Source organism: Panthera tigris, chromosome D2 (assembly GCF_018350195.1).
Source record: "Panthera tigris isolate Pti1 chromosome D2, P.tigris_Pti1_mat1.1, whole genome shotgun sequence".
NCBI lineage: Eukaryota > Metazoa > Chordata > Mammalia > Carnivora > Felidae > Panthera > Panthera tigris.
In genome coordinates, this window is record NC_056670.1 from 84,949,877 (window position 1) to 84,969,701 (window position 19,825).

General features: G+C 54.7%; 1 protein-coding gene across 6 annotated transcripts in view; it reads right to left on the reverse strand.

The window, feature by feature from the left end:
* Positions 1 to 19,825, reverse strand: part of TCERG1L (transcription elongation regulator 1 like) — a 69,322-nt gene that overhangs the window by 25,866 nt on the left and 23,631 nt on the right. For all 6 annotated transcript variants that reach the window (XR_006209000.1, XR_006208999.1, XM_007079731.3 and 3 more), the window contains exon 4: positions 15,630 to 15,699. Coding sequence is in view for 4 of the 6 variants with exons in the window: in XM_007079731.3 (XP_007079793.2) it covers positions 15,630 to 15,699 (70 nt within the window). In the remaining 2 variants the exon portion in view is untranslated. The remainder of the gene's footprint in view (positions 1 to 15,629; positions 15,700 to 19,825) is intronic.

The following is a 19,825-nucleotide window of genomic DNA, read 5'->3' on the forward strand; positions in this document are numbered from 1 at the left end:
ACCCTATGCATCTCTACCATTTGGCTGTTCCTGGGTTGTGCCCTTTATGATAAAACCACAACCTGAAGTACAGTGCTCTACCGAGCTCTGTGAATCATTCTACCAAGTCATCAAACCTGAAGGGAGGTTATGAGAACCCCCGGATTTACAGTCAAGTCAGACAGAAGTGGGGACAGGCTGGAGACCCCCGTCTGCTGGTGTCTGGAGTGGAGGCAGTTTTGTTTGGACGTCACCTGCGGGGTCTGTGCCGACTGGGGGTAGTTACGATCAGACTCGAGTGTGGGACACCAGGTGACTCTCAGAGAATCACCCTCAGAAGGCAGGCACAGGTTTTTGGGTTTTTTTATTCTGTCAGCAGGTGTGCCTGAGGGCCTGCTGTGTCGCCCCAGTGGCCAGGGCAGGCTGCATGGCTCCTGGGCTCCTGGGTCATTCATGGCAGACCCCCCCCCAACCATGCAGCACTCGGCCAGGATCACCGATGGGTGCCTTTCAGAGGTCGAGAGACTCTGTCCCCAGTCCCTCCTGGCTTGGTGGCTCACCAGCTATACCTGGTGTCCCCTGGCCCGTAGAGGCATCCACCAGGTCTCTGCCCTCGTGGTCCCATGGCGTTCCCCCATGTGCATTCATGTCCAAATGGCCCCCTTTTTTAAGGACACCAGTCATTTGATTAGGGCCCACTTTAATGGCCTCATCCTAACTAATTACCTCTGCAACGCCCCTATTTCCAAATAAGGCCCCATTCTGAGGTTCTGGGGCTAGGACTCCAACGTATGAATGGGGCGGGGGACACGATCAAACCCATAACCAGGTCCATCCTCACCGGGCAGGAAAGTGCCACACCCTCCAGGACGGTCCAGGTTTTGTCAACGCGAGAAGCAACGGGCTGGAAATCGGGGGCCCGAGGTCTCCCTGTGTGTGAAGTGGGGTCCCGACATGCCCCCCAACCCAGGAAGCACCGCACCAACCTCACTCTCCCAGGGATGGAGACCGCCTGGGTCATGGCTTTTTTTCTAAAACATTCACGTTGGTTTGTGCAGAGAGGTCTCAGCTTCTCCAGGACATGCCTCTGTTTGCCCACAGCCCACGCAGGTGTCCCCTGCGAGCCTCTTGGTGGCCTCACCACAGAAGAGCCACGTGCTTTCTCAGCTCCTCAGGCTGCCAATCGGTCCACCTGCCTCCTGTCTTCATGGCTGTCGCACCTCTGTGCCTTCGCCATGAGGCTTCATCTTGACACCTGCTCTTCCTGCCCCTTGTCCGCTCACAGGCCTGGCTTGGTTTCCATCTGGTCACCTGGCCTGCACGCCATACCTTACCCTGAGTGACTGAGCCGCTCTCTCCTCTGCACTTGCAGGTGTGGGGTTCCTGCAGCAGGTGGCCCGGACACACGATGCTTTCGTCGGAGCCACCTGGGGATCTGCCTCTCTGGCTGCCAGGCACGTCCCTGCATGCAGCATGAGGGCTTGTTGGTGTCTTCTTCTCCAGCCCTAGGCACGTGCTGGGTGCCCAGAAGGCAGTGGCTAAACTGTTGACTTAGATTCTGTGGTTGAGTTTGTTCCCTGCGATTTCCTAGGAGACACGTTAAATGCAGGAGAGCCTCAGGTCTCACTTCCTAAAGGGGACAGGTGTTGTGGTCTTTAGACGTCTTTCTTACAGCCGCAGAATGGCGCCCTTCTGAGCGTTTCCTCTCGGATTTGTCCAGATGTAATTAACACATTTTTGTAAGCCTTCTGAATGCATGGCTGTTCTCTCTGAGAAGAGTTGTCAAAGGAATTCATAAAACAAGGTTGTTTTGTAAATGTCCTGTGGTTTGGTATCCACCGCTCTGTGCCATGCAAAGTGGCTGAGAGCAACGCTTCAGGACCCAGGCAAGACTAGAACCCCTCCATGGCTCACGGTAACTGTCTTCTGGATATTCATTAGCCTCTTCAAGCTTCATAGTCCTTGTCCTCAAAAGGGGAGGAACACGGAGGAAGAGGAGGAGAAGGAGGAGGGGAAGACAACAGAGAAGAAGAAGGAGAAGGGGAAGAGGAAGAAGGAGAAGAAAAGGGGGAAGAGGAGGAAGGGGAGAGGGAGGGGCGGGGGAGGAATGGATGAGGGGAAGAGGAGACAAAAGAGAAGAAGGGGAAGGGGAAGGACAGGAAGAGAAAGAGGAGGAGGGCAGATCTACACTGTAGGGATGACACAGGAGGCAGAGCGTTTGTTGGGCAAATAGTTTGACCTCAACAGACTTGTCTTTGAACTTGGACTTTCACCCAAACATGCTGTGTATTTTCAGACAAGCATCATCATTTTCCTTTTTTTTTTCATCTGTAAAATTGGAATTATAATAGTACTTGACTCTTAAGATCTGTCATAAGAATTAACTGCAATAATATGAATACCTGATATTTGTTGACATTCTGTGTGTAAACCTTATCCTCCTACTTTGCCTACATCACTTCATTCAATCCCAGTGCTACAGGGTGACATGGTTATCATCCTCACTCCACAGATGGGAAAACTGAGATGATGCCTGAAAAGTAGTTAGCACAATGGCTGCTCTATACATAGTGCTGCTGCTGCTGCTGCTGATGCTGATGGTGGTGATGATGATGGTGATGGTGGTGATGATGGTGGTGATGATGATGGTGATGGTGGTGGTGGTGATGGTGGTGGTGATGATGATGATGGTGGTGATGATGGTGGTGATGGTGGTGATGATGGTGGTGATGATGGTGATGGTGGTGGTGGTGATGGTGATGGTGGTGGTGATGATGATGATGATGGTGATGATGATGGTGGTGATGTTGGTGGTGATGGTGGTGGTGATGATGATGATGGTGGTGATGATGGTGGTGATGGTGGTGATGATGGTGGTGATGATGGTGATGGTGGTGGTGGTGATGGTGATGGTGGTGGTGATGATGATGATGATGGTGATGATGATGGTGGTGATGTTGGTGGTGATGGTGGTGGTGATGATGGTGGTGGTGGTGATGATGATGATGATGGTGATGATGTTGGTGGTGATGGTGGTGGTGATGATGGTGGTGGTGGTGATGATGGTGGTGGTGGTGGTGGTGATGATGGTGGTGATGGTGATGATGATGGTGGTGATGTCGGTGATGATGGTGGTGATGAGGATGGTGGTGGTGGTGGTGGTGGTGATGATGATGATGATGATGGTGGTGGTGATGGTGGTGATGTTGGTGGTGATGGTGGTGGTGATGATGGTGGTGGTGGTGATGGTGGTGATGATGGTGGTGGTGGTGGTGGTGATGATGGTGGTGGTGGTGGTGGTGATGATGGTGGTGATGTCGGTGATGATGGTGGTGATGAGGATGGTGGTGGTGGTGATGATGATGATGATGGTGGTGGTGGTGATGGTGGTGATGATGGTGGTGATGAGGATGGTGGTGATGATGGCGGTGATGGTGATGATGATGATGGTGGTGATGATGGTGGTGATGGCTATGATGAGGATGGTGCCACGTGATAGTGGTGGTAACAGTAATGATGATTCTTCACTTTCATTGTCTCTGGCAGCCTCTGACCATGCACACCAACCCTCCGAAGACTGGGATCCAGTCCTCTATGTGGCTGGATGATGCTCATCTTTTATTTGATTTAATAGAAGGGGAGAACTTGTTCTTTCTCCTGGCAAAGAAGGCTGGGAATTCATCATCAAAATACTGCCAGCCTGTAACTCTGGTGTTAGACACAAGACGAAATTCTGCAGGAATCAAAGTCTCTGTGAACCTCTGCCTTGTGGGGCCTCAAACATCATGTTGTGTGGTTGTAACAAACGGTCTTCCGATGAGGCGAACTTTGAAAGATGCGTATTCTCTGCTCTTTAGCCCTGACGCCGAGCGTGGTAGCGTGCCCCTGGCCACTGTCAGAAGGCTGGCACATCGATCAGGGTGGGCTCCAGGTCCCTTGACGGGGTGGGAGGGCGCAGGGGTGCCGGCTCTTCCAGCAATGCCCTTCACATGCGGATGGTCGGGATCCAGCAGCGGCCTCGAGCAGGGCGCCTCTCCCGGATGAAACGCAGCCACGGGCAGGATCCTGGCTGCGGGGCCTCAGCACCGGTCCCGGGCAGGATGGAGTGAGGAGCCGTGGGAGCACAAGGATGTGGCTGTCCCTGCCTGCACACAGAGGTGAGGCTCAAGGCTGATAGGGACACAAGGTGTGCCTGGAGGAGCAGGACTCAGGCTCCAGGCCGGGCCTGGGACCTCGGGTTCTCAGCGCTGCCCTGCTCTGCCTGACTGACCGCGGACCCCCTGGCAAACCTCTGTGTGTCTCCTCGCCCGGCCCCACCTTCTGGCCCTGATGACACCTTCAGGGGGGTGTGGGCTGGGGACCAGCACAGGCACCCCGGCTCTGCCGAGGCCAACCCCTCCGTGGCGGGCTGACCACTCAGCCGTCCCCTTTCTGTGCACACAGTTACGATTTGCCAGTTACCAGCCAGGACCTCCTACCACACGATGCTCTGCTGGCCACGGCCTTCGGAGGGACCGAGGGGTGCCAGCTGCAGACTTACTTGTCAGCCTAAAGGCCATCTCTGCGCTCGAAGGCCAAGGTCCTCTCCGTGGAAAGCAGCGGCTGAAGGCTGTTTTCTGGCTCATGGCAGACGGCCCCATTCTGGGCTGCATAGAGCTCGGACCCCTGTCTCCAGAAATGGGTCAGTCTGGTTGTCAAAAGGGCGGGTTCTGAGTGGAGTCCCGCCTCACGACCCAGCTCCGTGAGGTGCCATGCTGTCCTGGCTTCAGTGCTTGTCTTGGAGAAATCGGAACAAATTCCCAGCAGCTGGGGGTCCTCAAACGCCTCAGCGGATCCTGTGCGGTCTCATCTGGGAACGCACAAGGCCTCAGCGCCCAGGACCTGATCTCACACGATGGCAGCACAGGGGGCCCGCGGATGGGTCCTCGCTGTCCCTCGAGCAGGTGTTTCCTCCTCTGAATCCTGAGCACGCCCAGGCTTGCTGGGGGTGGGGGGCGTCCTCGGCTTGGGGGACGTGGGCCGGGGCCCACGGAGGCTGCCGTGTCACTTGTATTGCAACAGTCACGACAGAACTTTGGGGAAGCACCAGAAGGAATGCATCAGCCCAATCCCACGCACCTCGGGACACAAGACTCTTGGACATTTGAAGCTTTAAACCACAGGAAAACCTCCTGACGTGAAACAAAGCAAAGGCAGAGAAGTTCTCAGTGTCCCCAAATCCTCATGCTACAGCAGGCCATCAGGACCGCGGAAGACAGCCTGCAGACGACGTCTTCACAAGTAGAGCGGAGGCTTCCCTGGGAACTCTCACTGTGGCGGGCACAGCCAGGCCCCGGGCACCAGCGGGCCCTCGGGTATCAGTGACGGCCCCAGGAAGCAGGGAGGTGGCGGAGGCCCAGGGAGCCTGATGTGTCCCCGGGGCTGAGAGGCAGCCACGGGGCAGCAGCTGCCCAGAGGGGTGGTGCTGGACCTGGAGGGGCTCCGGCTTCAGAGAAGCCAGCATGGTGGCCGGGCTTGCGAGCTAAGGGTCCCTCAGGTTAAAACCCGGGACAAGGACAAAGAGAAACTGGCGTGAACTTATCGGAATTACACAGAGACACCAAGGAAAGGGAAAGGAGGGTGAAAGTGGGGGGCACCGTGGACAGGCTCCAAACACAGGGGCACATCCCCATGTCACGACAATGAGACGGAGTGTTCCAGAGCCCGGTGACCAGGAATGCCGCCTTGGACCATCTCCCCAGCACCCTCTCGTTTCACTCGAGCTGCAGAAAAATGTCACCGTGCAACCCCATGTACAGGAGTAAGAGAACAATGATGCCCCTGCAGACAGAAGGAGCAAGGCCCAAAGTCAGCCAAGAATCTGATGAAAATAGTAACCAACCACTTGAAAATGAGCTAACTTTTCTTTCTTTCTTTTTTTTTTAAGTTTATTTATTTATTTTGAGACACAGACAACACGTGTCGGGGAGGAGCAGAGAGAGAGGAAACAGAGAATCCCAACCAGCTCCCAAGCTGCCAGTGCAGAGTCCCACGAGGGGCTCGAACCACGAACCATGAGATTGTGACCCGAGCCGAAACCAAGAGTCGGATGTTCGACCAACCGAGCCACCCAGGTGCCCCGAAAATGAGCTCACTTTTCAAAGGCTATGGTGGAGGTTATAAAATCACAGCATATATCAGAGTAGATAATTCAGGGGGAAAAGGGCATGTTGTTGCACCAAATAAAGATCTGAAAAGAGAGCTGGATGATGCGGGAAATTACAAATTAAAGGGAAACAAATTAGAAATGAAGCATAAACCAGAAGGCGCACAAACACGCCTTAAGATTAACAGATAAGAACGAGAGGGAAAAACCTAAAGAAACCAGGAAAGGTACAAAGAGGATGTGAAAGAAAGTGACATAGAAAGGCAAAGAGCTACTTGTGTACTTGGAGTGGCCAGTAAGGAGGCTCAAAGCATAAAATGGAACAAATTCTAAAAAAAAAACAAACTCAAGAAAAATCTCCTCGTATTAAAAAGACGTTCACCTACATTTTGAAAAGGTACACCTCATGCCCGGGGCAGTCAAGCAACAATCACCAAGACAGGGACAAGCGCTTCGTTGTTGTTGTTGTTGTTTTTAATTTTTATTTATTTTTGAGACAGAGAGAGAGAAACAGAGCGTGAGCAGGGGAGGGGCAGAGAGAGAGGGAGACACAGAACCCGAAGCAGGCTCCGGGTTCCGAGCTGTCAGCGCAGAGCCCCACGCAGGGCTCAAACTCACAGACCGCGAGATCAGGACCTGAGCGGAAGTCGGACGCTTAACCGACTAAGCCAGCCAGATGCCCCTCTTTATTTATTTTTGAGACAGAGAGACAGACAGAGCGTGAGCAGGGGAGGGGCAGAGAGAGGAGGAGACACAGAATCCGAAGCAGGCTCCGGGCTCTGAGCTGTCAGCACAAAGCCCGACGTGAGGCTCGAACTTACGAACCATGAGATCATGACCTGAGCCGAAGTCAGACGCTTAACTGACTGAGCCACCCAGGCGCCCCAACAAGCTCCTTGTTTTTTAAAGGACAGGACCCGTAACAGGTGGAAACACATCAACTGTTTAACTCTGGGAACTCATCGTGAGTTCATCACCTTTGCAGGACACTACCAAGTCAGCACAAGGCTTTGACAATGAGCTTGGAAGGGGAAGAATCCAGCTTTTATCCTGTTTTCTATCTGGGTTATAACTTAAGGGAACCAAAAAGTTTATGAGGCCATTGCTCTTTGTAAAGTGTTCAATCCAGCAGGTGCAAATAAACTGGGACGACTCACACACCGGTGTTTAACAACCCTTACGGAAATGACAGTCCTACACAAATCACCCGCTCACGTCATGAAAAGACAGGTGACCAGAGATGCTGAGGCTCCTGGCGGAGGGAGCTCAGTGCTGCCGTACGGTTTTCTTACCAAACGTGGACCAGACCGGAGCTGGGACGGCCTGTACGTGTGGCTGCACGCACAGAAGCTCAGGGGCGGTGGAGCCCATGGACGTGAGGTCACGGATGCGGGACTTGGGTCGGGGGAAATGCTGATTTCTTTCAAAGCAAATGAAGAAAACCAAACTGGGGCAGGAGAGGAGAAAACCGCAGATTAAAACAGACTCAGGAAGGTGATCAGCAGGGTGTGGAAAGCAAACCTGACTCGGACGCTGGTGTGAAAACGAAAAGAGTAAGAGAAAAGAAAACCATCAAGGGAATTTGAACAATGTCTGGGCGTTGATTTGATCACATTAAGGAATTATTGTTTGCTGCTTGTTTTCGGGTGTGACTACGGATAACTTCTAAAAATCTGGTATGTTAGTCCTGCGCCCTGAAATACGTCCAAACGGAATTTATATGAGACCTGGGTTTGTTCCCAAATAGTCTGAGTGGGGGGCTCAGACCAGACATGAGCTGCACTGGCCGTGACGTTACTGAGGCTGGGAACGTGGCCCCGGAGGGCGGATGTCCTGCTCTGCTTTCTATACTGAACTTTGCCCCGTTGAAAAGTTCAAGGATGAACTCAGGGCTGGGTCCGCTGAGTTGACCTCACCCGCGTTTTCCCCGCACACAATCCTGCTCTCATCCCGGACCATCCTCTTGAGGCCGCACCTGCTCTGTGTCTGTCACCATAGAGGCAAACGCCGCCCTGCCGCCGCTCCAGCCACCCCCCCCACCTGCCTCCCGCCAGCTGAGCGATCTTCGCGGCAGACGCGATCGTCAGAGGGCGCAGAGCTGACCCATTACTTTTCCCAGGTCTGCAGCACGTACATTCTTGCTCATGGGACACAAGAGAAAAAGCTGCCTCGGGCTGTCACACGTGTACACCTCCTGGGGTTAGGGAGGGAGCCCAAATTCTTGATAGCCAGTCTGGAGAAGAGGGAGGTGAGACGTGGGCCAGCACGTGGCGACATCTCTCTGTGTCCCCTCCGTGACACCGCCATCACGCCGCAAGGGTCAAGTCGATTGGACGGAAGGGCTGCAGGAGACAGGCTCACTGTCGCAGCAGGCGCCCGGCTCCAGGCCGCACCCCCTTCCCCTCACTGGCCGTCGGGCGCGCCCGCACAACAACGTCTGCTGAGGCAGAAAACGCATTTCCCATTTCCCCTTCGAAGGGCTGCAGTGACTTCGGACATCCTAACTGCAATCGAGGCAACGCATGCAGGTTGCTGATGCTTGGTCGCTCGTTCGAGCGGCTTCTGGGGAGCAGCTGTAGCCGCGATGACCTCTCGGTAGGGACAGCCACCCTGGGTGCGCCACAGTCAGCGGGATGGAGAGGAGTCTGGGGATAGGAAACTCCCTGGATTCCATTTAAGACGGAGAGTTTGAAAGTGGGAATTTTGAGGAAGAGGTGGAAATTGAAACTGTCTTCTCAAATCAAAGACCATCTCCAGGAGCGATCCCGTCCTAAGCTCCCTTGGGAGCGGGCGGCAGAGGGCACCGCGCAGGGGTCCCGGGGAGGCCCCCGGGGCTCATCGTGGCGGAAGGAGAGAAGGGCCAGCGTGAACCCAGACCCCACACATCTCCTCGGGCTCCTCCGTCCTGGGTAAGCCTGTCAAAGTCCTGATTGTTTGACACTCAGCTGACGCCTTGCCTCCCTGACCACCCGATGTCCGCGTGGCCTTGCAGGGACCCCCTGAATGCTTTCTCAGGGAAGGCAATGCAGACGGGCACAGCTCCGGTGTCGATGGCCCGTGTCACGCCCGCGCTGGGCCCTCCCTTCCTGGGCAGGGACTCAGATCAAACAACAGCTGTGGTTCTGTCATGCAGAGGCCCGAGGAGAAGCCAGATGCCCACGGAGGGATAGACCGGAATCGGTGACTGTGCCCGGCCCCGGGGCAGGGGCGGCAGGCGGTCCCGTGCCGAGGGGAAGGGGCTGCAGCTCAGCCGTGGTTATCGTACACCCGGCAGCTTCAGCACAGAGACACAGGATGGCAAGTTCCGGGATCAAGGGCTAGAGCGGGGAGTGCCGACATGGTGGCACCAGGGATGGAGACATTTCTGCTGCAACCAACTGGCCCCGGGGTGCCCCAAGCCAAGGAGGAAATACGGTTGGTCCAGCGGTGCCGCGCTGCAGCGTCTGGGATGCTGGGTCCGTCTGGCGTGGCCTTAACACTCCTGTCTTCCTGGGCTAGAGCTGCCAGAGACGGAAAATGACACCCAAGTGTTTGTGTGTCCCTGGGCCCCACACAGCAGGTGCAGGGGGCATCTGCTCGGCGCACGCCCGAAAGACAAGGGGGAGAGCCAAGGATTGGTTATAATCTGGGAACGTGGCCACCTGTTTGTCCGTCCATCCGCTCTGTCTGTCTCTCCAGGAGCCATGGCCTTCCGTGGGAGGTCCCAGGCCTCCTATGCATGACCATTTGACAGACGTGGGCCTCATCCTGTCCCTGAAGTGTCCATCCCACCACAGAGATGGGGGCCATGGGAAGCTCCCAGACGGGACACCGGGGGCCCGGGCACACAGTGCAGCACATACAGCAGGTGCTTAGCATTTGACGGATGCATGGGCCAGAACCTAGCTTCTCTCTGCTGGCCTGCCTGTGGGCGGGTGCCACGTTGGACTTAGGAGGTCACGGCAGGCCGGGAAGGTCCCCAGGGTCTCCTGTGCACCCTGCATGTGGGTGTGCTCTCGACGGCATGAATGGACCCCGCGTGGAAGAAAATTCTCCAGCAGTCCCTCCCCCATGTGAGGGAAGACAGACTATTCACAGACATCAGTTTTATCTCAGAGTTCAGGCACCTGCTGCAGCACTAGAGGTCCCCGGAGACCCCCGGCCAGCCCTCCCGCGCAAAGGTAAGCGATGGCAAACCAGAGTCCCAGGAAGGAAAGGTAGGCTGAGAGTTCTGACGAAGAGCCAGCGAGGGAACTTTGGGGGGGGTGAGGGCTCCGGTCGACTCGGCCTGGCCTCCTGCAGGCCGGATTTCAGATCTCTCCATGGGAGACCCTTGCGTGACGGGTGACAGCAGAAGTCTGCCTGGTCACCCCAAGGCAAGGGGCAGCGCCCACCGCGTCTGTGTGCAGCCGGCGTGCAACACGGGTCTCCTTACCAATGCTGGTATCTGGTCACCCCTTCAAAAACACGGAGGTTTATAATTCTTTTTGAAGAGAAAATAAATGGCAGGAATATGTGTGTTCCAGTTCAAAAAGACAGTGAAATCCCAGCACAACTGATCACTCCATCCCAAAGGCAGCTGTCACAAGGTAACCTGTGTGGGACGCTCTAGTGACCTGTGGCACAGGTTTCTATACAGACCCCACTGGTCAGCTGAAATCATGCATTATGTACGAAGAGTAGCAGAAGGGCAGTGGGCGTTAATCGTTTGTTTTCCATGTTCGTCAAAGACCACAGAAAGACGACGCACTGTCCTATCTTACGGAGTCGCCTGGAGAAGAACGCGAGACTCCCACCCTGACCCTGGAATGCGGATCATTCTCGCTCTATCAGGGCCAATTAAAGATACAGTTTTATAGCAAGTTTATTTTTAAGCCCACCTATTTTCTAGCATTATCTGATGGCATTTCAAAGAGGCGATGCTCTCACTTTCTCAACAGCTAACCTCCGTGGGATTCGAGAAACCCGGTACGTAGAAAGGAAAGAGCTTGGCTCCTGGTTGTCTCTGCGGCGTGATGCCCCCGCCGCTGCCCACACTTACTGATAATCGTTTGCCTGTGCGCCGGAGACCAGCGGCTTTCTGACCGCGGTAGGAGGGTTTCCTTCCACCTGCCACAGTCGGCTCTGTCTGGATACGGGCTTGACTGGGGAACAGTGTCAGGGGCCGTGTCTGCAACACCTCCACACGTTATATTAGGCTTGTCTTTTGGATGGTAATGTTTTTTTCGTACTAGATGGATTGTCCCAGCCCTAGACTGCCCCCAGGTGGGGTGTAGAACTCCAGGAAGACGGATCATAACCTCGCGGCTCTGGGCGGGGCACCTCGGGATCACGTGTGGACACGGAGGATGGGGGTACCTCCTCAGGTGACCCCAAAGATCCTTCAAGACCCAGCCTTGTCCAGAGGCCCTGCTTGGGGCGTGCCTTGGCCACGCTGGTTTGCCAAGAGAAAATATGCGGGACGTACTTGGGGCAAACAGAAAAAGTACCGGGCACTTCCTGCCGATTCAATGTTCTCTTAGGTCTCCAGCCCACGCTGCTCACGACCCCAAGAAAGCGCCCTATCGATACGACTTTTTTATGGGATGAGGCCAACTTTACCCCTTCTACCCAAAGCCATCAACTGGGCATCCCCAAACTTACAAACTACAAAATTTACAAACTTAGAAACAAGCAATACTCCAAGCCAAGAGACTTCTTTTGGTCACCCACAGGATAAAAAATCTGCGCCACAGCGGTGGGGCCAGTGGTAACTGAAGGAGCAAGGCCCCCCTTTCGTGCTCCAGGAAGCCGTTAGTGAGGAGGAACCCGCAGCCCGTCGACTGGTAAAATCAGGCACCTTGTGAAAGAGCTAAAAGCCACACACATCGTTGACAATTTCTCCTCTAATGCACCTTGCGGATAATTTCATTCTGATGTTTAAACTACATGGCGCAGTCGCTGGATCCTTGAGATCGTACCGTTCAATCACCGGACGTAAACCCTAAGTTCTTAAAATAGACCGCACATGTGAAAAGCATGTCTGAACTTAGAGAAGACCACACAACCAGAAACCGGCAAAACCCGCAGACACTGCACAAAACGGCAAAACAGGGAGACACGATCACTTTCCCACTTCCCAGTCCCGGGGAAGATGCAGGGTCACATGTCACGGGCGCATCCCATTAAGTAGTAAATAACAAGGCACTTGAAACTGCTCACCAGGTCATGTAAAATATTTTAGTAATTTGAAAGCTTGTCACTGGGACGTATTTCTCTTCCCAGGGAGTTTTGGGAAAAGTATGATCTAGACCCGAATTATTGGAACAATGGAGCTAATTCCATCTGTGGAAGAGTGTGCAAGATGTATACGAGTCGTGTCGGGGTTTGGAAGAAACGCAGGAGCAGAAAGCAACGTCCAATGTTTCCTGAACATGGCGGCTGCTGAGTCACATGCCGTGGGAGGATTTGACACGCTTCTCGATGACGAAAAATTTCATTAGTTATACAATAAAGGTAGGTCAGAAGGGACTGATTTCAGCAGGTCCTCTGAAGGCTTGTTCTCTTAATATCTATGCCAGAATCCGCCAATTAAAAATACACAAACGCAGTCAGGAGCTCGAGAAAAGCCCGCACTCACTGACAATAACCTTCCCAAAGACAGACACGGTGCACGGAGATGCCGGTGGTCTGGCAGCCCAGGGCGATTAGCTCTGAGCAAATGACACGCGGATCAGGCTGTGGGGGGAGTTTGGAAAAACCGCACAGGAGTGAGCCTTCCAAACAGAACATGTGGTTTGTGTAAATGGCTCAGAGATGAATGACCAGGACGGGTGGAATATTCTAGAAGCCCAGTCCAGACGCATTCACTACAGAGGAAGCACTTCCTGCCAGAGCTCAGCGGGAGAAAAGCGTGGCCAGGACAGGGACCCCCAGCCGGGGAAGGAGTCTGCAGGAGGAAACCGGGGCAGCAATGCCCACAGCTTCTGGGTCTGTTCCAAAGCTGGTGCTCATTTGTGGAAATCATCCAGACGAGTAAGACCAAAATTAATGTTCTGGCGTTGCTTGAATGCCAGCTGATCAGAATTCAAGGCCAGTCTCATGGGAACATGAGTGAAATGGGGCCACGTGTAGGCAGATGTCCCAGCTACTCTGGACCCCATCCAGCGTCTCCTCCAACCCAACTCCAACATCATCAAATGGTGGCTCCATGTGCATATTTCTGGTGCCTCGGGAAGCTCGTTTTGTTTTTCAGACCGTGGATACATGTATGCAAAGACCAACAGAGACCGGCTTGGCTGATCCCCATGGTCTAAACATAAAAACAAAGACATGACACTCTACTCCCTTTCCTGGAGCCGTTGGCCCCGTGAAAGGCACATGGCTACAGGGAGCCTCTGGCTGTGCGGACCGGCAGCCCTGGTCCCCTTCGTCCCAGGGAGGAGCCATCCCTGAACCCAGACAGCCCCCTGTCTTGGGGAGGACAGTGCTCACCATCCCCTGCAGTGTTTCTAGAAAGTTCTGTGCTGTCTGCTTGTGATCAGTTGAAATTACAACATACCTGGGCCCTGGTCAGCAAAATGATTTTTTAAGGGGCGCATAATAGGGAGAGACCCAAAGGCATCGACATGAAAGGAATGGGGACCACACAGGGCTAACTCTGCAGGTCTGGGTCTCCAACCTCACTGGTCCGTCCTCAGTCCCAGAGAAGAGTCCCATCCCGACTGGAGGTCAGGTGTCAGGCGCCCGGTGCCCAGCGCTCGCTCTCCCTCCCTCCCTCCCCCTCCTTCCCTCCCCCTCTCCCACCTTCTTTTGCCAGGGAGCCACCCCTAAGGGCTGAAGAGGCTGGGATGGGCACAGGCTGAGACAAGATGGCATTTTCCTTCATCACTGTAAACAGGTGTCACTGCGGGAGTCTTACTTCTAAGGCACTTTTTTTTTTTTTTTGGTAGAAATAATATTGAGAGTGTATTTTTAAGACTGTACAACATAAGGCTAAAGAAGAATCAGGTGAAAGAAGGGCGCCTGGCTGACTCTCTCGGTGGAACATGTGACTTGATCTCAGGCCCCATGTTAGGTGCAGAGATCACTTATAAAAGAAAATCTTTAAAATGTTAAAAAAAAAAAAGAATAATTGGGTGGCATGAAAATGGTGACAGATAATGGTTTTCACCAAAACACATAGATCAGTGATGTGGGGTCTATTTTCCTCAGATACATAGACGATGATTTTTCTTTGCCACTATAGTGATCACACTTTCCGTTGTGATGCTATTAAAAAACCACCAATTTTCACAAGTTGGCTTTGGAGTCTTAGCCAGCACCTTCCCCTTGTCTCCCTCGCCCTCACAGCCCCGATGGCAGGCTGGAGCCCGCCCACCCGGCCATCTGCCTCCCTTGTCCACACAACGAAGCTCTTCTTTGCACTGTTTCTGTGTCCAGAGACTCGTCTGAAACGCTTTCCTTTCAAAATGACTTCAAACGTGAGGCTCTTTTCTGCGTGAGCAGGGTGGGGGCTGGGCTCTGTCTGCAGCACCTGCCTCCTCCGTGCTCGGGTTCTAAGGCACATTGTGTAAGGAGAACGTACCCACGGTGCTCACCCTCCGGGGGCACGCTGATCCCTGCCCCCGGCCGAGGCCATCCCGTGAGAGGCGGGACAAGGGGGCGGCTGGTGTGTGGCTGGGAGCACCCACTGGGCCACGATGAGGGCCGGGCTCTGGCAGGACATGGGCACCCCCTGAGCTCAGGAAGCGGCCTGTGACTCACTCTTCACGGGTGGCCTTTTATATCCCCCTCCTTCTCTGCCAGAGGCGGGTGCCGGACAACACGGCCACGCCTTCTGCCCGCTTCCTAGGGGCTTAGACACACGGACCCGGGCTTCACCCCTGACGTGCGGGTCAGAAGGGAAGGAGCCACGGAACCGGCCCAGCAGGAGGGGCTGCAGGGGTAGCAGTCAGAGGAGGGTCCCGACCCTGCGTGTGCTGCCCGCACCACAGCCACAGGGTGACAAGCACAGAGAGCTGTGCATTCGCTAGTGTGACCACAGTCACAAGCCCCCCCTCCCCAATCCTCTGTCACCTTACGCTGTCATCGGGAGCTTCCGCAATCTCGCGCAGGTGGGAAATCTGAGGTCAGGGTGGAATTACTTTGCCCAAGTCACAAAGCAAGAGGCACCCAACTCCAGCCCCAGACCTGCCTGACCCACAAAACGGTGTCCTCTCCTCCCCCCACACCTGGCACCTTCCATCCACGCCTTCAGGGCTCCGGGTGCCAGGCCAGGGCTGAGCACGTGGGCACCAGGGAGGGCCAGTGCGGGCCCGACGCTGGCCATTGCCCGAGGTGCCTGGAGCCCTCCCGGGCACCTGCCTGCCGAGGCACAGGGCACCCGGAGCAGCCACTGAGGAGGAACCTGGGACCTCCTGTTGTCTGTCTGCTGGTTACACCTCTTCATTGCTCACTCGGCAGGGCCAGAATGATCCCTTTTCTTTCTACGCCCCCCAATTACCCACTGAGGAGAGACGCAGGAGCAAAAGGCATCGTCACCTACCGGTTCCTCTTGGTTCTCATGTTTCGGTCTTCCCTGCCATCCTCAGACCTCGACCCATCGCTGTGGTCGGCTGGAAGAAAACCAAGTTAACAAGATTGCCGGTCAGCGCCCATCACCCTGGCAAAGCCCGGGCAGCCCCCACTTCCAAGCGGAGTCAGCTGGAGGGTCAGGAAACATGTTTCCCACAAAGACTGATATCGAATCCTGGAACCAACCTTCCCTTGGTACTCGCTCCATGTTCCAGGAGAAGAGAGATCTGAGTCTCTTTCGTGCGGAGAAGGCATCTCTAGCCGCCGCCCGTGTGCAGAGGCTGCTAGGTCGTCCAGAGAAGCCAGAGGCTGGGGACTGGGAAGCGGGCATCACCCCACCCCCACCCCCCCCCCCCCCCCCCCCCGCCCCGGCACCTTGGGACTCAGGCCCTGGATAAGCCCTTCTGTGTCACGTGCCCCTGCAGGTTCTCACAAGTGACCCGAGAGACCTGGTCCCCCCTCTGTCCACTGCAGTGAATCACCCCACTTTCTTTTTTAATATTTTATTTATTTTTGATAGAGAGAGACAGAGCACAAGTGGGGGAGGGGCAGAGAGAGAAGGAGACACAGAATCTGAAGCAGGCTCCAGGCTCCGAGCTGTCAGCACAGAGCTCGACGTGGGGCTCGAACTCACAAACTGCGAGATCGTGACCTGAGCCGAAGTCAGACGCTTAACCGACTGAGCCAGCCAGGTGCCCCTCTTTATTTTTGAGATAGAGAGAGAGAGACAGAGCGTGAGCAGGGGAGGGGCAGAGAGAGAAGGAGACACAGAATCCGAAGCAGGCTCCAGGCTCCGAGCTGTCAGCCCAGAGCCCGACACGGGGCACGAACTCACAAACTGCGAGATCGTGACCTGAGCTGAAGTCAGACGCTTAACCGACTGAGCCACCCAGGCGCTCCGTGAATCACCCCACTTCTGCACACGGCATGTACCTCACTACTGGCCATGCAGCTTCTTCAACAACCCAAATTGATTTTGAAGACAGGCCCCCTATTTCCATCCTGAGGAGGCTGGCCTTGTAAATATTTGATGAGCTTTTGGAATGAAAAAGTAAAAAGGTGCTTCAGCATTTCCTATTTGTCTCCAAAAGGGAAAGAGGAAAAATGAGTATCAGGATGCTTCCAGAGCATTATTATTTCAGTCCTGACAGATGAATGATTTCCAAACGCTCCCTGGCTTCACAACTGATTTCTGCCCTGCTTCTCATTCTGTGTCCATCGTGCACAGGAGACCACTTTCTTGCGCCCGTGTCCCGTGTGGGCAGAGGTGCAGGGGGCTGGGCTCCGTGGAGCATCCCGGGTCTCCGTGTCCCCCAGCCCACCTGGCTGCCTGAACTCTGCCCTTCCTGGGGAGGCTCTGCCATGAGAACGGGGCCACGAACGATGTGCTGTTTGGAATCCCAGTGAAGCCTCCGCCCCCCACCTTTTCATAGGCTTCTTTCTATGTTCAGTGTGGGGCTGCCTACAGGAGGAGAGTCAGGTTCTGGAAGCTCCCGGCTGCCCCAGCCCAGCCCTCGTCCTGGTTGGGGTTCCTCCCACGCACAGCCACCCACGCCAAGCTGCGTGCACTACACTACGCCATCACGGGACCAGTGGGCGCTTGCCAAGAACCTTCTGGAAGCACCTTCCGGAAGAGGCTCGCCCAGGAAGGAGACGTTACAGACATGGACATTGTCCAAATGAAGATGGGGAGCGGGGCTCCTTGTGGGACAGTGGGGAGGGGTGTTCCGGGACCTCAGCCCCGGCAGCCTCAGCGGCACCTCGGGAGCCCTCGCGCAGGGAGCCTCCTGCGCTGGTGACGCTTGGGGCTGGACGTGCTGCAGGTTGCTTAGCAGGGGGGACGGGTCCCAGGTGCGACAGCCAGAAATGTCTCTAGAAACTGCCGAACACCCCCTAGGGAACAGAAGCCCCCTCCTGGTTGAGAACCAGGTCTAGAGACGAGAGCATTTGTGACACCAGCTGATATGGGGAGGAGTCACCGTCTTCACGCTCCACACTCTCTTCCCACATGGCCCGTCCAGGGCGCCAACAGTCAGCCCTTCTAGGCCGCTGCTCCAACAGGCACACGCACCTCCCTGCCCCTACCCTGTCCTCCCCACCCGGCCTCTCTGCTTCAGTGGCCCACGGGCACCCCAGCCCTGCACACTCAACCTGTCCACCCCTGTACCCACTCTCCCCTGTCCCTGCCTCCATGCCTGCCAGACCCCTGCACCTGAGATGCCAGGACTGGATCCCGGCCCCTCTGCCCCGGGGGGACAGGGGTCCCCCAGGGGCTCCGCCTCAGTGACCCCAGAGCAGCCGCGAGCCTGCCCGGCTGCATCTCAGGGTGTCTGAAGGTGCACCTCCTTCCCAGAACGCCTGGGGGGAGGGGACGCTGCAGCCAGGTTTCGCAGAAAGAGAGGGACTGTGTTTTGCCATCTGCTGGCCTTTTAGGCAGAGAGGACGGGGGTGACGGGGAGCAGGCAAGGTGTGGCCAGAATAAGAAACCAAGGGGAGCAGAGGCAGACCACGCCCCTTGCTCCACTCCAGTACATACCTGAGGGAGGGCAAAGGGTAGACGTGAAAAATCAGAAGTTTTTTCAGGAAGAATGAGGTCATACAGTTATAAAGCTATTGATTATTTTTTAAAGATCTTTTGTTGGTTTGTTGCGGATAGTCTCGTCGTGAGGAAAGTAATCAAGACACAGAATCCAGAAGCCGTAAAGGAAAATATTCGTAACTGCGACTGCCTTTAACGGTACACGACCAGAAGGAAGATCACGCATTCGGCAGAGCGGGGGGCGCTGGGGTCGGGAGCTCCTCCGGATGCCCACTGAGCTCTGGATTCGGGCGAGACCGCGGAGCCGCCCGGATGAGCCGCCAGCCTTCAACAACCACAGAGATAATAACGGAGCAGAGACTCCAGAGGCCACACGCAAGGACCACACGTTTAAGAAAATTGTTTGGAAAACTCACAAACGGATGCCTCCAGTTCTCCACAAGCAGGAACCAGAAACCCGAGGATAGGAGAATCCGTTTCCCAGGATTTCCGTGTAATAAACCCAGAAAGTCCAGTTCTCAACAAAAAATTACAACCCATACAAAGAAATAGGAAAGCGAGGCCCATTCACGAGAAACAAGAATTGGACAGAAATCATTCCCGAGGAAAATCACCTCCGGACGGATGAGAGAGATAAATGTGGGAGCTAAAACCATAAAACTCTTAGGGGAAAACACAGGGAGACATCCTGACAGCAGATTTGGTAATGGTTTCTTACCCATGACACCAAACCATAGGCGATGAAAGGAAGAAAACCCGAGAAATGGGACTTCATAAAATTAAAAACTTTTGTACATCAAAGGACACTGTGACCACACAATGGGAGCAAATGTTTGCAAATCACATATCTGCCAAGGGATTAGCACCCGGACCATGGGTAAACTCCTCCCGCTCCACAACAACACCACAAACTAAGACAAAAACAACCCAATTATAAAAAGGACAAATGACACGAAGGCACGCTTCTCTAAAGAAACCATACACGTGGCCAAGAAGCACGTGACAAGATGCTACACACTCTTAACCATCAGGGAAACGCCAGTCCAAACCAGAATGATGCGCCACTTTACATGCACTAGGGTGGTGATCACAATAGCAGTGACAATAATACTAACGATAAAAACGAGATCAGCAGGTTCTGACAGGGATAGAGAAGGATGGGAACTTCTCTCACGGGGGAAGACCCCCGTGTTGGGAACGCAAAACAGCGTCACTGCTGTGACAGAAGAAGTCTTGGCCGCTCCTCAAGAGGCCAAATGTAGCACTGCCCCTTGAGCCAGAAATTCAACTCCTTGGTATAGACACAGAAGAACTGAAAACAGGGACTCAAACAGATATCTGTGTGCCGATGTGTATACTAACACAATTCATGGTAGCCAAACGGCAACAGCCAAGTGCCCATCAACCGACGGATGGACAGGAAATGGGTCCATCCACACGATGGAATATTAGCCAGCTGGAAACAGGAATGAACGTCCGACAGAGGCTACAGCCTATGTGGATAAGCCAAGAAGACACTAAGCTCGGTGAAGCCAGTCAGAACTAAGGGGGCAGGACCTCCTGGTGCCACTCGCACGAGGCCTATGAGCCGGCGAGTCCATAGCCGTGGGGGGCGGGGAAGGGAGGCT